This window comes from Pleurodeles waltl, chromosome 1_2, assembly GCF_031143425.1.
Source record: "Pleurodeles waltl isolate 20211129_DDA chromosome 1_2, aPleWal1.hap1.20221129, whole genome shotgun sequence".
Lineage (NCBI taxonomy): Eukaryota > Metazoa > Chordata > Amphibia > Caudata > Salamandridae > Pleurodeles > Pleurodeles waltl.
In genome coordinates this window covers 171,353,163-171,370,658 of record NC_090437.1, presented here as the reverse complement: position 1 = coordinate 171,370,658, position 17,496 = coordinate 171,353,163, and the positions used below count along the sequence as shown (strand labels likewise).

The window sequence follows — 17,496 nt, the reverse complement described above, 5'->3', positions numbered from 1 at the left end:
CTTTTTTATTGACAAAATTAAAACTAGGAAAGGAAGCATCCCCATAAGCTCTCTATCAAATACGATTACCCTGGAAGACATGAACCCATTACCTTATCTTCATTCTCTAATATCAGTAAGGATAGCCTCAAGGAACTGCTGAAAAGTAAAATTAGGCTCTCCAAAAGATACCCAACCCCCATCGCCCCCGCCCAAAGTACTAAAAATGGTACTCTTCAATATTTGGAATCCAGCCATTTCCCTCCTAAAACTTTACCTCAACTTAGGAAAAGTACCCAGCATATTCAAGGACACCATGGTGATACCACTCCAGAAGAATGCTGGTGAATACCCACTCACACTGGAAACTATCGACCCATATCCCGATTACCTTTTTGGCAATGGTATTATAAGTTCATGTTGCACAAAACATCTGTGCTTTCCTAGAAAAGTCCAAATATCTGGACCCAAGCCAGGCAAGTCTTCGCCCAACCCATTCCACAGAAGCAGTCATCCTCCCTGTGATGGATGACATGCATGAAGAATGTGACAGAGGCTTCATCCAGACGTTGGTCCTCCTTGACCTGTTGGAAGCTTTTGACACAGTGGAGCATAATCTCTTGGTGGACTGTATTGAGGCGGCATGGCCCGGTGCTCATCTGGATCATCACCTTTCTAAAGGATCATTCTCAATCTGTCTGCCTGACCACGTACAAATCATACCAAGTCCACCTAGATTGTGGAGTTTCTCTACTCACGGGGGTAGTTCCTCTCCTCACATCTCTTCAATTTATATATTCGTCCTCTAGTCCATACACTCAAAATTAGGACCTACATAACCTATACCTATGCAAATGACATGCAACTACTCTTCAGGATTGACAATTCCCCTGAATCTAAGGAGAACTTTCAAAAGACAATGCTGTTCATTCGCAAGTGTATGAACAGCAACCATCTGAAATTAAACTCTGAGAAAACCGAAATCATCATCACTAAAAGCAAGCTTGAATACTGGACTGCATATTTCTAGCCTCCTGAGACCCCCCCCCCCAATCCCCCCAAAAAACAGTCAAGAATCTTGGGGTGATTACTGATGCTGAATTCTCTATGAAGCCACAAATTGTGGCAGTGATTTCTTTATCCTTCTTAATGCGCTGCAGAAATAGGAAACCTGCAAACTTCCTCACTCGTGTGGCCCTTATCCAAGATGTTATCACCCTTTTTATCTCTAGGATAGATTATGCCAACTCTCTATATTTGGGCCTACTTAAATACCTCATTAGTAGGCTTCAAATTGTCCAGAACCAGACAGCCTGATCAATATAACGACATCCTAAACGGTGTTACACCACTCCCTTGGTTGCCTGTGGAACAAAGAACAATCTTCAAAACTGGTTGTCTTTAAAACACTAAGGGCCTCATTATGAGTTTGGTGTTCATGAGACCTTCAAACTTGCGGTGGCAGTCAGACCTCTGCACTCCGATTAAAACCCTGGCAGTCAGACTGTCAGGAGACCGCCGCCACTGCCAGGAGCACGGATCCAAACGAGTTGGCGACAGTTAAAACAGTTGTCAGGCACGGGGGTGCTGGGTTCAGCACTGCTGTGCTGGGCACGACTTCCCTTTCCGCCAGCCTTTTCATGGCAGGGTCCCGGTCATAAAAAGGCTGGTGGAAAGGTAATGCCGAGGGCCATGGGGGCCCCTGCACTGCCCACGACCATGCTGGCGGTACCCTATGTATGAGGGCATTGGTAATGTTTCCACTGGGCTGACCGTCGGAAACCTCCTAATACGGAGGTTTCCACCAGTCAGCCGGTGGGTGGTAACATAGTAATAGGGCTGGGGGGAGACATCCAGCATCGCGGCAATCTCCTCCCCACAGGTCCGACGGGCCTAAATTGTAATGAGGCCCTTAGTAACAACAGTCCGGCTTTCGTCGCTTCCAGAATTCAGAAGTACTCCTCAAAACACACACCAAGTTCTACTTTCATGGATAACCTGTTGGTACCTAAATTAAAGAAGATTTTTAGTCATCCCACCCCATATCTGGAACTCTCTTCCACAGAGATCAGATCAACCTCATGCTACTTAAAATTCAGAAAACTGTTAAAAACTGGTTATTTGGATAAGTATACAATTAATACATTGTTCAACAGCACTTTAACCTACCCGTCACCAACCAGCACCATCAAACCATGTGGTGTACGTGTGCTTAACAAGTACCAATAACATAACTTGTATGCCTTTCCTACTATCATTGTGAATATTGCTATTTATTTCATAGTGCACTAGCACCTTTACAGTCAACATTAACCATACATTTAAGGTTTGAAAAAGAAACACACACTAGTAACACTTTAGAACTTTTGACAGGGAAGTCAAACATATTGGTAGTATAAAAGCTCAGTATTAAAAATCAGGAGGAGATCTACGAGGGGTGGAAGGCAAAAGGGAACTATTAAATGGTTCTATTCAAGGATGAGCTGAACTAGGTGTGTTTAGGAACTTTCTGTATGAGAGCACATTGAGTTCTGACAGTTATGGTGACCCATCCCATGGTCCAGAAAGTGAGAATGATCATTTATTTAGATAACATAATATTTTATTGCTCAGGAAAGGAACTCTTGTAATGACATCAGGAGTCTTCAGCATATGATTAAGTTTACAAGATTTATTCAGCACTGGAATTTGAGCATAGTCATCCCTCAGCCAGTGAGCCAGCAACTGTCTTACTTGGAATGCCAACACCCCCCCAACAACAGAATACAGAACTTTACATTCAATCCAATTCCTACCACAAGCTCTATACAAAATATTCTCTTCCCTTATGTACATAAATAACATATAACACAGTGTTCTTCTGTCCCTAAGATATTCAATAACAAAGCTTTATTTCTGAAAGATCAAAAAATCTGAGCATCCAGTAGCACAATATAATTCTTGAACATTTCTATCCAAACTTCCTGTTCTATAGATGGTAGACCTGGTTGTGATAAGAATAAAGAAGGTGTAGCAATAGAACTATGCAATTCCAAGAACTCGAGTAGAATAAGGTAGTTCTCCATCAGTGTGGTAGTTCTGGCCATCCTTTCAACTGTGGCCAAGAACCAGGCAAATGGGTCAGGAGGATGGAGGATAGATTGTTCTTAGCAGTCTTTCCTACACATGATAACTCTCTTGGAAAGGAATGTAAGCTTGGTCTTCCACGAGGGGTCGGGCACAGGGTAGGGGGTACAAGCAGTGTAAACAGGGGCTAGGTGAACATCAGAAATGCTTCTCCTCTCACAGTGTTTGCTAAGGTAAGCTGAGTAAACATTCACACCCGAAATGCATCTCAGACTTTAATAATTAGGTCACAAAAATAATAATTAACTTGCCATCATCAGAATCAACACTCAATTAAATAGTTTCTGAATGTTGATGTTTTATAAACACTTTACAGTCTTGATAAACATTACACAGAACTTAAAATGAAATGAATGCAAGAATAAAAGTTCTGAGCTGTGCAAGTGTGTGTGTGTGTGTCTATACACACACACACACTGCAGGACTGATACAGAGACGTGTTTATGTCATAGATTAATCATGCCAAATAAAGAGAAATATCCCAAAATGTAGTGGACATCATTCAAGAATCTTTTCCTGTTGTTCTGTAATGCAATTATGACTTTATAAGTACATGATGTAAATGGTTCAAGACTTATATCACAACAATCTGAAATGTTTTCGGATCTAAATGGAAGAGCCACAATTTTTCACCTGGGCATTTGTGTTGTGTGCCTAATGACACTCCCCATTTAAGAGGGCAGCATACTACCTATTTTTTTTTTTATCTTTGTTGCTCAAAGAAGATACCTGGCAGCACACTAAATACTGGTAAAGAGTTTATATACATCTTTTGGATTGAGTAAGAAAGGGCTTAGTTTAGAGGCTTTTTTGTATATAAAAGGTGTGAACAAACATCTGACTTCTGTGGAAAATCCTCCCAATTCTTTGCACTGAACAAATTAGACACTCTCCCTCATCCTGGTACACCTAGATTTTACTATTATGAAAGTTCTGGCATGCCCTAATTACCAGGCTCAGGAGACTTCAGAACCAAATAAACAGAATTTTCTTGAGCCTCTGTAAAACGGATTACATCAAACTAGCCCTTAGAGCTCTTCTCAGGTGTTTTGTGGAGACCAGGATTTATTTCAAAGTCTTGTGGCCTTTCCACAAAGCAAACTAGGAACCAGTAACAAGGTATATATAACCCCACGTAACCTGGGCTAAAGCATTAGAAAATACAAAAAGCGCTATGTAGTGGGAATCAATTGTAAACAGTATAAATTATTCACAATGAAGCACACAATTGTCATTTAAACCTGATTTAATCAAGCATCATGTGTTAATTAAGAAAATATAGTGATAATGCCAGCCAATAAATACACCTAGAGTTCATTCCATCTTCTGGGTATATACATATATGAACACATTTAAACCTACAAATAACCACAAATATACAATTCATTAGATAGAGAAAAAATGGACAATGTCAGTTTTCATTTCTTGTCTCACAAAAGTATTCCATTTGAAGGTGTCTATGTGGTCATTCCTTCTATAGTCTACTGAGGAAATAGTAATCAAAACAAGGGGTTAACTGGATAGGACTTCACTTACTACTGTATACCATGTCAGTCAACTCAACTGGTGCAAAAAAGCCTCTTTTAAAAAGTCTCATAGTAATGAAAGTTGATACTCTTCAGCCATGTAAAGCTCTGGCTTATTCAGGAAAGAAAGGAAAGACAAGAAAGAAGGTCCCTTTAGAAAAACACATATAAACAAGTATAAATACATGTACACCTATTTACAGAGATGCTCCGACTGCCATCTCACCACACCGGACTGAAATTTCCTGTACCCAACTAGTTTCTAGAGAATACATTTATTAGCTGTGTGCAACACCCCAAACACCCCACTCTCTCAAGCTATGCACCGGTTTGCTCCATGAGGCAGACAACCTCTGACTGCATCAAAGGCTGAGGACAGATGTCCACTGTCTCACACTTTGAGGTACAGTGCTTTGAGCCCATTTAATAAAGCAACCGCAAGAAAGCAGCTTTATTTTTTTATGTTTCCAGATACACCTCCCAGATATCCAGTTGGATATTGTCAAGGCAATAACTTTCAAGGGCTGCCTTTGTCAGGAGGGATTACTGTTAATCCTTGGACCAAATTAGTACTTAGATGAACTCGTCAAAGAGAGAAAGGCCATTTCCCCCACCAAAGAAAGTGGATATTTACAGCTGACAGACTAGAGATACAAAGTATCCAGAGGAGAAGCAGCAGCACCAATATCACTGCCTTAATATCGTCAGGCTCATAAGCAGTGCTTAATTTGTGCATGTTGTTTCCGGTGCTAAGCACCGGCACTTGTTTTTGAGGGCTGGGGCTTATTCTTCTGCCTCAAGCATTTGCTGCGAGCAAAAGCCTCATATGGGAAAGACGGAGGAAGAGAAAGACGAAAAAGCGTCACAAAGGGAGAGGGCAGAAAGTTGCAAGAGTGAGCCGAAGGGCAGGGATTGGCTTTATATGGATTGAAGAGGCCCGAGATGGCTTCAGGACTAAGCCGCCTCAGTATTCTGTGTTCTCACATTTAATTGCTGCAGCCGCGTGTTTAAGAGGAGAGCATTGGGCACCGGCACGTTTTTATTTACAAATGAAGCACGACTCATAAGAGTCCTTTATTTCAAACAACCACTGAAGATGAAGAGCAGGGCTTAATTTACTGGGCCTAAGTTGCAAATTAGCTGAACAAGATAAACATAAGAAGAACATTGTAATAGGGCAGGGTGACGAGACCTCCAGCTTTGCGACGGTCTCCTCCACTCGGGTCTGGAAGGCCGATGGTCGGCCCGCCAAACTTGTAATGAGGACCCAAGTAACATTGTTGCCATTTAGGCCCTCATTATGAGTTTTACGGTCCTGGGACTGCCAGATTCATGGTGGTGGGCGGACCGCCGCAGTTGTAGTGGTCCGCCCACCATATTATGAACATGGCGGAGCTGCCACAGTCGAAACACCGCCACCGCCAGGCTGCCGCCAACCAGCAGCCTGGCAGTCTCGGTGTTTGTAATCTTCCAGGGTGGCGCTGCATGCAGAGCCACCCTGGGGATTATGAGTCCCCTTCCGCCAGCCTTTCCATGGCGTTTTACACCGCCTGGGAAAAGCTGGCGGAATGGGTGACGGGCCCCTGCACTTGGCATGGGCAGTGCAGGCGCCCCCATGCACAGCCGTGTCACACATTGCAAGCTACAATCTAAAGGCCCTGCGTTGAACGCATAATAGGGCTGACGGGGTCATGACCGCACTGGCGATCTTCCTGCCGAAATCACAATGAGGGCGGTAGTTATTTCAAGACAAGCGTCCCTAAAAACGTTTGGCTTAATTATCACAGCAGCTGAATTCCAATATGGTAAAAAGCCCGATAGTTGATTCCACAAAGTTCCTGTGATATAGAAATGGTTGCGAACAACAAGACCTGTCCAAAAGGTGTAGTGTGATAAACATACACCTCTTTGTCTGGATCTGAAAGGAGACCTTTGATACATATAAAAGATGTCAGTTGAAGCTGTAACTGTGTGGCAGACGCAATCTCCTGTACTGAAGATGGGACTGATACAGTCTGCTGAAGGGCACCTGAAGGAGGTCCTGTTAGAAGCAATGCTGTTATTGCCTTTCTTATGAGGTCTCCTGCTTGAGAAACTTCCCATTTTGATTTGATACTTCTGCTAATGAGAGTGCACAGGAGGGAATTGCCTGTACTCAGAGGTGAGTGTTTTCTTTCACCCATGCACGTGCTTATTATATTTGTATTTTTTGGTTTTTTGGGGGTCGGGGGTTAGTAAAGTGCTTGTTTCACAATGCAACAACAACAAGGTGATGAATGGAATGCTTGAATTAAGCTCAACCACTGGAAATTGTTTGGCCCGCATCCCAACCCATTGTTTTTCACTCACCATTCCACCTGAGTCTGGACCCAGCCATATGCAGATTAACCTTGACTCTGATCCAGTCGGAACAGTCCAACTCGAAAAGCCAGGCCAGGTCCTCCCTGAACCAGAAAACTATCAATCCAGAACCGGTTTTGCCCTTATTATAGGCTAATCAGCCAGGAATAGCTTGATTCCAGTGGCACAGTAAGCACAGTACCCCCATCTGGGAATACCCATCTGTTAGACCTGTCAGCCTTAGGGTGGTCTTCTCCTGACCTTTCTGCCTGCTTGACTTAAATTTGTGTTGATTCTTTCTTTGTTGGCCTTAGGACTCTACCTCTGGTGACCAGTGCTAAAGTGCTTGTGCTTCTCCCCTAAACATGGTAACATTGGTGTATACACAACTGGCGTATTTAAGAGGTATACCACATACCCAGTGACTGTCAATTAAATGCTACTCATGGGGCTTCAGCACTGAATGTGTATCCCACTGAAGTAGCCCTTTAAACATGTCTCAGGCCTGCCACTGCAGAGCCTATCTGTGCAGTTTTACTGCCACTTCAGCTTGGCATTTAAAACCCTTTCCCAAGCAGTAAACTCCCCTTTTATTCCACATAAGTCACTCTTAAGGTAATCCCTAATTAGTCCACAGGGCAAGGTGCCGTATAAGTAAAAAGTAAGACATGTCCTGGTAGTGAAAAACTCCCCAAGGCGTTTTTCACTACTGCGAGGCCTACTCCTCTCATAGGTTAACATTGTGAATTCCTTGAAACACTTTTGAGTTGCAATTCCTGATTAGAAAGAGGTAGCTGTGTCATGTTTCATATCTTCAGAATGGTAATGATAAATCCTATTTACTTTTAAAGTCAGATGTAACAATACTATTTTAGAAAGTGGGCACTTCTCTGCTCTTACAGCTCGGCACGCATTCAGCCTGTGTCCAATACAAGTCTGGGGTGGGTGACAACTACACTTTGTGTATTCCCTTTAGACAGCCACAAACCCAGGACGGTTAGGTCTGTCTGAGTGCTCATCTGCATTCTGATGATTCTTCCTGGGCAGGAAGGGCGGGAGGGGATGACACACTAGAATGGGCTGTGCCTGTCCTGACACAAAGGGCTGATTACCCACTACTGATAGCCTGGAGTCAGGGCTGAGGAAGAAAGGATACATGTACACTTCAAAGACCCTTCTTTTAAGTCACCCAGGACTTTAAAGGCACATTTGGGTATAAGTATTGGGTCTTTGACTCCACCAAATCAGCCAGTTCTGGACCTACAACTGAACTCTATCAGAGTATTGTGCTTCATCAAGGACTGTCACTCTGCTGGACTGCTGACCTAGAAGGACTGCTTTTCTGCTGTGCTGTCCCACTGCCTGCTGCTCTCTGACCTTGCTGAAGGAGAGCTGGACACTGCCTTGCACCCCAAGTGATCTCCAAGGGCATACTGGCGTGCCCCTGTTGCTACAGACTCAAGGATATCAAAGGCTCTACCCCTGCTCCTGTGTCTGGTTCACAGGAGGTGGACCTAGATACTTGCACAAGCGAAATCAATGCATCTCCAGCCTGCTGGAAGCGGTAACTGATGCATCAATGTGTTGCGGGAGCAGACAGCACATCACACTCAAAATCATACTTCGTCATCACATTATCACTGCATCAGAACCACTGCATCAGTGCCACTGCTGAAGGAAGATTTGTGTATCCCTTCACTGGGTGGAGAAACTTGGTGCATTGGCTATGAGACCAACGCATCAACTCTGCATCAGAACCACTGCATTGCCACCACTTCTGAAGGAAGATCCATGCAACCCATCACTACGTGGAGGAACCCTGCACATCAGCTTCGGAACCAACGCATCGCAGCACTGGCGCTTCACTTTCGGAACCGACACATCGCCAGCACTGAGGAAAATCAACACATTTCATGTTTGCGACCAGGATAAAAGTACTCTGTTGTCCGGGCCTGTGTGGCTCCTGTACCTTGCCCACGCTGCATCATGACTATTTGAACTGTTGACTTTGCCCCAGTCCAGCACGACCTCAAGTAACCCCTAAAGGACTATTTGCTTCTAAGCACTGGATCTTTTTTATTCTTCTAAGTTCATAACTCGACTTTACTTATGGGATTTTAGTAATTGTGGTCTTGATTTATTTATAAGTATTACCTATTTTCTAAACCTGTGTGGAGCCTTTTGTAGTGTTTTCATTGTGCTACTGTGTGTGTGTGTGTGTGTTTTGCAGAAATACTTTACACATGGTCTCTTTAGATAAGCCTGACTGGGCTGTGCAAAGCTACCAGTGGTTGAGCACAGGTTATCTTTTGGTGTGCATCTGACTTACCCTGACTAGAGCGGTGGTCCTTACTTGAACTGGGCGCGTACCCCTGCCAACTAGAGACACCATCGCACTTAGGGTGGCAACTGCAACAAAAACAAGGAGCTGAATGGATTGTGTCAAATAATCTCTGCCACTGCCAATCACTTCATTGTGCTACTGTGTGTGTGTGTGTGTTGCACAAATACTTTACACATGGCCTCTTTAGATAAGCCTGACTGCGCTGTGCAAAGCTACCAGTGGTTGAGCACTGGTTATCTTTTGGTTTGCATCTGACTTACCCTGACTAGAGTGGTGGTCCTTACTTGGACTGGGCACATACCCCAGCCAACTAGAGACACTATTGTACTTAGGGTGGCAACTGCAATAAAAACGAGGAGCTGAATGGAATGTGTCAAATAATCTCTGCCACTAGCAATCACTCAGGCTGCATCCCAATCCATCGTTTTAGCGTTCATAGCTTAGGAGTAAGTGTCTGCTGGGGATATCTGACAGAACACCTGAACAACAAATATCAAGACACACACAAAAATGAGTCCAAAATATCAATGAAAACAATTATCATCTACCCATACTTATAATGAAATTACAAAAATATTGGAACAAAGATACTGTTTACACTAATATTAAAAATAATACCAAAAATTAGATTTTCATTATATATGACACAAGGTACCAACAAAGCAACAACTAAGCTTCACGTCATGCTTTAAAGCAACCCTAAAATAAATACAAAAATAAATAAGCACACATAACCTATTATCTGACAATAGTATCAGTTTATTTGACTAAACACCCCTTAGATAAAGAAAAACTGTTTAACTTCACCCAGTGATGCCAAGGCCTGGTGGATTTCCTTCATCACATTTGTGTAAAGCTCTTTCTGCCACTCATGTAAAAGCTTCCACTCTTCTTCAGAGAAACAGGCAGCAACATCCTGGAACGTAACCTGCAACCAAGACAATACCTGTTACATCACATAAACAGCACCTTCAAACAGTGGGTTCAAAAGTATAATGCCAGTATAGTCACATAAATAGGATAGTCACCCATAAGACTACAGAGACATGCAGGTCCTAACGTAAATCATGTTAGCAGGCGGCACTGTTTTTCCCTCAGACACAGGGTTCCAAAAACCGTATATTTCTGAATAGACAAAAAAATCATAACCCTACTTCAACAAAAGCAATTTAGAAAGTATTATTATACATTTCATAAGGATGACACATATTACAATCTCCTTCAATTTGTTAACATAATAAAAAGAAAGTCTGACAAAGTCAACATACCTGGCTTATTTTTGTACAATGTGTTCTTGTTTTGTAATGACTGTATGTTGTTGTGTGATATGTGTGAATGCAATGGGCATTCAGTATACTCAAGTGTGTGTGTGCATGTGTGTGTGTGTGTGTGTCAAACAAAATAGATGGATGATTGAGACTGCATATAATTAGATGGTTGAGTGTGGTTGCACGGCGGAACATAAGCATCAGTTAATGGAAAAAATATTGGGACTAGATAGTTGGATATGTGTTTGGTAGATGATGGATGTGTAGAGGATGGATCAATGTATGCAAAGTCCGTAGGTGTGTGTAGAAGGGAGGGTGAATGTCTGTGGATTGAATAATAACTAGATGAAAGCTTGCATGGATAAGTGAGAACACTAGGGTGGATAGAAGAGTACACAGGTATTTGTGGAAACAATCATCCATGTAGCTGCACAGAAAAAGTAATTTCAAATTGCAATATCCTGCTAGTGAAGAATAAGATTTAATGAAAATGAATTCTAAATCTGCTCTGATGCAGGGTTTGACAAAGTGTGCAAACAAAGGGAACCCCCCTAGGTTCGGGAGAGGGGGTAATAGGAACAGCAACAAACCTACCGCTCTATCTGTATTTCTTCTCCTCTATGAAAAATCTATAAGATCTATGGCAAATAGCTCATTACAAATTGACATTAGTCAGTTTCATTACATATTAAAAAAAAATTATAACTGTATTCATGCAGCTTGATTCTAATATGCATTATAAATCTCCTCTGACATGCTCTGACGTGGGTTTGACAAAGTGTGCAAACAAGGGGAAACCCCCCCAGGTTTGGGAGAGGGGGTAATAAGAACAGCAACAAACCTAACATTCAATCTGTATTCCTTCTCCTTAGTGAAACATCTATAAGATCTATGACAAATATCTCATTACAAATTGACATTATTCAGTTTAATTTCATATTTAAAAAAAATGATAACTGTATTCATGCAGCTTGAGTCTAATATGCATTATCCAATTTAATGCTTGTACAGTTAATTGTTTATAAAGTAATTTATTATTTCTTTTTCCAAAAATCTTTTTACTCAAAGGGCCTGATTTAGAGTTTGGCAGATAGGTTACTCCATCACAAATGTGACGGCTATCCTGTCCGCTTTATGACGATATCCATGGGCTACTATGGGATTGTAATACGGGGGAGGGAATATCTGTCATGTCTGTGACAGAGTAACCCCCTCCGCCAAACCCTAAATCTGGCCTAAAATATTTTAACCCTGTACCTCGACAGCATTCATTCACACATTCACACTCTATCATCCTGTAAATTAAACACTGGTTCCCAGACATCTCACACTGTGCCCAACACAGGTACTGGTGCACGGTACTGGCTTCCCAAATACTGCACACTACTGGAACCAATACGATGAACCTAAACAGAGGTGGCCAACAAGCGTTTCGGTGTTAACTATTCCTTCATTGCTACCTTCTTCAGGACTAGCATTTATTCAAAACGTATGAATTCACTATAGGTTCAGGACTTCTATTCGACACACAAAGTTATTAATGTAAATTGCCACACAAAGCTTTGATTGTAAAGACTCTCAAGAGTGAGATTCTAGGAGGTATTACCTCTTTGATGCCTACTAGAGACCAACATCAGACTCCTCAGGCATATCCTCTCATATTGCTCGTATAGATATACCTCCCAAAAAAAAAACAAAAAAAAAAGCCGTATATATAGCTTACTGCTATAACATGCCTCCGGTACACTGGAATAACATATGTTCGCATAACATGATGTTTTTCCCACGTACAGGAGGAACGTTATAACAGTGGGCTATATATAAGACCTTTGGAATGTTCTAGTTTCATTATGTTACAATACTACACACAGAAATAATTAACTATAGGGATTTCTATTCAGAACCTATTCAGGTTTAACATAGGCTCAGGTGCAGGCTTACTACAGAATATTTAAGCAGCTTCCCTGGTTTTATGACCAGTAGGTCAGTGCTTACATATGTTCCAGCACTGAGTCTTTAAAGTTATGGCATTGTTCCAGCCCACTTTAGTTCAATACGCAAGACACATATGGGAGTTCAACAGTTCTTTACCTGGGTACTGATGTTGGAATACAATAAGCGCATGTAGAAGGTTTCTGAGTTAGATGATCTTTCTTCTTCAGATTTCCTCAATGTGTCAGAATGCTTTGATCTGCCCAGGAATTCTGTTAGCGTTTGAGAGCCTTGAGTGGAGGCCATGTAAGTCAGCAGAGTCCACACACATCACTTTAGTGCTAACCAATGATGTTCTCTAGGGGATGGGAGGAATCGTTCATAGCAGCTGGCGTTTCAGATTATGGACACTCCTAGCTGCACACACTTCAAGTCACAGTGGCTCCCAGCAGCAGAACAATTGGGTGAACAGTCATAGCAGTGGTTGCACCTCTTGCAGATGAACAGACGGCTTGAGGTTAGGTTGGGCAGGCCAGGAGACCCACTCCACACTTGGGTCAGTGACAATTACACTCGCCACCGCAGTCTGCAATATCTGAGGCAGCCTCAATTCTACTGGGAACCTCAGCTGGGCTTCTCCTTTGCAGTTGTCTCCCTGCAGGGACCAGGCACTTCTTTCCCTCTTTCAGCAGATCAACAGCTCCAAGGTTACAAGAAACACAAAGTTCCTGTCAGTAATCTTGCCGGCTTAAGGTGGGGTCACCTCATGTCTGGAAGATTGGCTGTACAAGACACCAGCCCTGGATCTCAGTATTCCTTTAAATACTCTGAAATATTTTCACTGGGTGCTGGCCAATCCCAGGTCCAAACACCGCAGCTACTTACATACACAAAACTCAAAAGGTAAAATCTTGATGCTTCCATTTTGGATTTTGAGGTCTTTCCTGTCATGAGCAAAAGGCCCACCCAAAAAAAAAACGGAGGTACTTTTTTTAATTGTGAGAAGTGTGGCAATGCTGGATGGTAGCACTTTTGCCAATCTCTGCAGATTTCTGAACTTTCCTTCAAAGAAATTTGAAGAAAGTCTATGTTTTTATTCAAAACTTGACATTTACAGAGCGTTCTGGATAAGAAAAAGTTGTGACATTTATGAGGGGCCACAGAACCATGGACTCATGCAGGTGTCTTGCTTTCAGAAACGCCTGGTGCTGGTAGATTTCCATGAGTGTCTGTCGAACCCAGACCCAAATACTGCAGTTACCCACATTCCCCAAATTATTGAAATGTAATGGATAATTCCATTTTTTTAGGACTTTCATGTCAAGGGCAATCGGCCCAACTACCCAAGTGGGAATTGTTATTAGGAGAAGGGTGGAAACAATTAATATTTGGGTATCTATTATAATCTACTGTATTTCATATTTTTTTGCCTTCCAAATTAAGGGTAGTATGTACCAAAAACATATTTAGTAAAATCCCTTGTAATAACCTGACATAATCAATAGGTAACCCAAATTCAGGGTGGCACAAATTACCCCAGTTCCTACACTCAGATTCTAGAGCACAACTCAAAACTTTAATGATGTCCTTCACATCTATTTTTCTATCATATGATTTTACCTTATTGACTAGTGTATGCTCAACATCACTATAAGCGACAGTTCGGTTGATGGCTCTAGGTATTGCATTTTCCTAGGCATCTGACAAACACTATTTATCTCTGCAACCAGAAATGTCTGAGGGTCGTAATGACATTACTTTGTAGATCATTCTTCAATGCAAAAAAAAAATAATAATACATCAAAATATTGTCACTGTTTCTATTTTTTTTCATATGGACTTTCACTATGTTTTTTTACATTTCAACAAATAGCTCCTTTGGAGAAAGCATGTGCAATCTACACAAAAGATCCTATGCAGAATTCAGGTTCAACTATGGGTTTCACACCTCTCTTCTACCCAAGCTGCAAGTAGGTAGAAATTGTAAAAATAGGTAATATTAACCACTTACTGCTAAAACATGTTGGGGGGGGGGGGGCTTAGCACTTAAGCATTTAAGTAACACAATTTATTGGGGTTGAAATTAACTAAACCAGTTCAATACAGTGGAAAACTTGGTGAAGAAAAGGCCGATAGTATGCAATTCTCGGTACAGCTTCTGTAATGTGTGTTAGTTATAATGATATTCATAAGCACGGCAGTAAATATTATTTCACTCCCATCTAAAGCATTAGTCACACCAATGTGCAGGGATATCTACAGATGCAGAAAGACCAATTGAATTTACAATTTGTTACAAATAGAAAAATCACAAAAACGCATCCTTTGTGACCGTTCGTCCAACCTGAACGAAGACATCCTTCTTATGTATTTACCCAAAACAATGACAGAATTACTTTGAAAGCTTCAAAACTAAATATTTTGGTTGATTAGTATAAATCCATACATTTTTTCTTGGGTGCTACAGTACAGCTCTAGAATCATTGTTTCTTTCAAAATTTGTGTACCATTTACTTTCACTTCTGCTTTACAAATATGAATGGTAATCTAGTGCACAGTAGCTCCTGCCCCTGTCACCGTGCCCTAAACCCCTCAAGAACACGGAGGGCAGCAGAGGGGACAAGCGTGCTGTCTGTGAGTGGAAGAGGGGGTCATCCCGGTGCACGGCAGTGCTCATCTGATGCTCAGCAGCAGAACAAATGCAGCCAGGAGTATAAATAAAAACAATGCAACTCAAACAAGTGCCTTCCTAGGCATAAATGAAAGCTATTTATTAACTTAAGAACATTTGGGGTATTGGAGGGCTTTACCGGTAACTCAACTGATCACATTATATACAACTGTTGAAGAACATTTTAGCCAACCCAACAGAAAAAGTATTTTTCTTACATGGCACTAACATCATGGGTTAGAATGACATTTGGTAGACCAATGGTAGGATTTAGAAAGGGAAGCTGTAAAGGCCTGAGAAGAGACTGAAAGTGTGAACTTTAAGTGACTTCTGGAAATGGGAAAAGTTTGTCTGATTGGCATGTCAAGATGTTTGGAGTTCGAGGAAGGTGCAGTTCCATTGAAGGAGAAGTTCTTAAGGGCAAAAGAAACTTAATATAATTACTTCCGATTGTAAGGAGTTTTGGTATCTTAGGCCTCTTTGGCCACTTGATATGGAGAACAGATTATATTGGTTGGGTGAATGGCACTTGACATGTATCATTATATTTACGGAAAGCCAGTGGAGATCAAGAGCTCAGAGGGATGACATGGTCACATTTTCTTTTGTCTGAGATTAGTCTGTCAGCCAAATTTAGCACTGCTGTGAGTGGTGCAAATGAGGGATGAGAAGTATTTGCTAGGATAGCAATTCTGAACTCTAGTCCGGACACAACAGGAGCTTGAACTGCTGTTTTTAAAAGGTTCTGGAAATCAGGTAGGTTATTTGAGAGATTTAAATATGAAGTATAGAAGTGGGGGTTGAATTTCGGGCGACGCAGAGCAAATTTACTGATTGAGACAAAGAAAAAGAGATGCATCTAAAATTCAATATGTCTACCTCTTGATGGGTCAAAAGATTTCTTGTGAAAGAAAGTGAAGAGGAGAATCACAATTTATTGCAGGTTAAGCATGATGGTGCAAGTTGTTTTTCTTCTAAGAAGTGTTCTGAGTCACGAGATTGTGTATCTTCTTTTTGGTGATATTGTGCATGGGCAACGACTCCTTTGATTGTTTTCCTGCAGACCGGTGAGAAAGGAGTGTAAAGAAGGAAAGTATAGGGAAAGATGCCCATGCAAAAAGAAAAATACATATATACGTATATATACACAATATAATAATGTAAATGCAAAGGCCACAGGCGTCCGGGGAGGTGAGAGGGCGCATGTGAATCTACAGCAATACATGCCACGAACAGATGCTTGCAGGATAACATAATCCGTTCAATGGCATGTGTGGCTGGAGACACACATGCTCTGCTTTACTGTAAAGCAGTCCCTCCATAAAAGCGGTGTCTAGCCTGTAGGAGTTACAATTGATAGGAAAATTGTGCGCAGCACAGCCTGACCTACGTTGGCTTGTTGGCCTGCAAACACATTCAAACAGTAGTGTTTTGTGAATGTGTATGGCTTGGACCATGTAGCTGTCTTACAAATGTCAACTATAGGAATGCTTTTAGGGAAGGCCTTGGTAGCACTCTTTTTTCTAGTAGAGTGTGCTCCAGGTGCAACAGGCAAAGGTCTCTTAGCTTTAGCATAACAAGTCTGTATACATTTAACTAGCTATCTGGCTATGCCTGATTTGCCTATTGGGTTACATGTATGAGGTGGCAGTAAAAGCCACAAAAAGTTGTTTGGTCTTCCTAAACTCTTTGGTTCTGTCAATGTAGAACATGAGTGTTCTTTTGACATCCAGAGTGTGAAGGGCTATTTTTGCAACATAGTCTAGTTGCAGGAAGAAGACTGGTAGTTCAATGGACTGGTTAATGTGAAACTTTGAAATAATTTTAGGGAGGAATTTAGGGTTAGTGGAAGAACTACTTTATCCCTATGAGTTTGGAAGAAGGGTTCTTCCAAGCTTAGTGCCTGGAAATTGCAGATACGCCTGAGTGCTGGAAAAACAACTAAGAAAGCCACTTTCCATGAGAGAAATTGAAGAGGACATGAATGGTGTGGATCCAGTGGGGGACCCATGAGTCTGTTGAGCACAATGTTAAGGTTCCACAGTGGTGCAGGAGGGACCCTCTGTGGAATAACACTTTTAAAACCATCTATGAAGGGGGGTGCGGCTTGCGGCTGATTATGGCAGAGGCCATCTCAGAGTGCTCCCTAGCCTGATGTGCCTGTGCAAACCATCCAACCAAAACCTGACTCGCCCTGCTTGATCGCAGAGGTGGTGGCGAGGGTAGTGGGTCCTCTCGGGGAGGCGAAAAGCAGACTTTGATATCACCCAGAGTGCAGAGTGGGACGGCCGGGTCTATGCGCTCCAGATC

The 17,496-nt window shown here is 42.0% G+C and overlaps 1 protein-coding gene across 1 annotated transcript in view; it reads right to left on the bottom strand.

Moving 5' to 3' along the window:
- The window catches only part of LOC138299089 (zinc finger protein 282-like), a 239,464-nt gene that overhangs the window by 182,656 nt on the left and 39,312 nt on the right, over positions 1-17,496 (bottom strand). Inside the window, exon 2 of the mRNA XM_069237085.1 lies at positions 10,123-10,243. Coding sequence (XP_069093186.1) covers positions 10,123-10,243 — 121 coding nt within the window. The remainder of the gene's footprint in view (positions 1-10,122; positions 10,244-17,496) is intronic.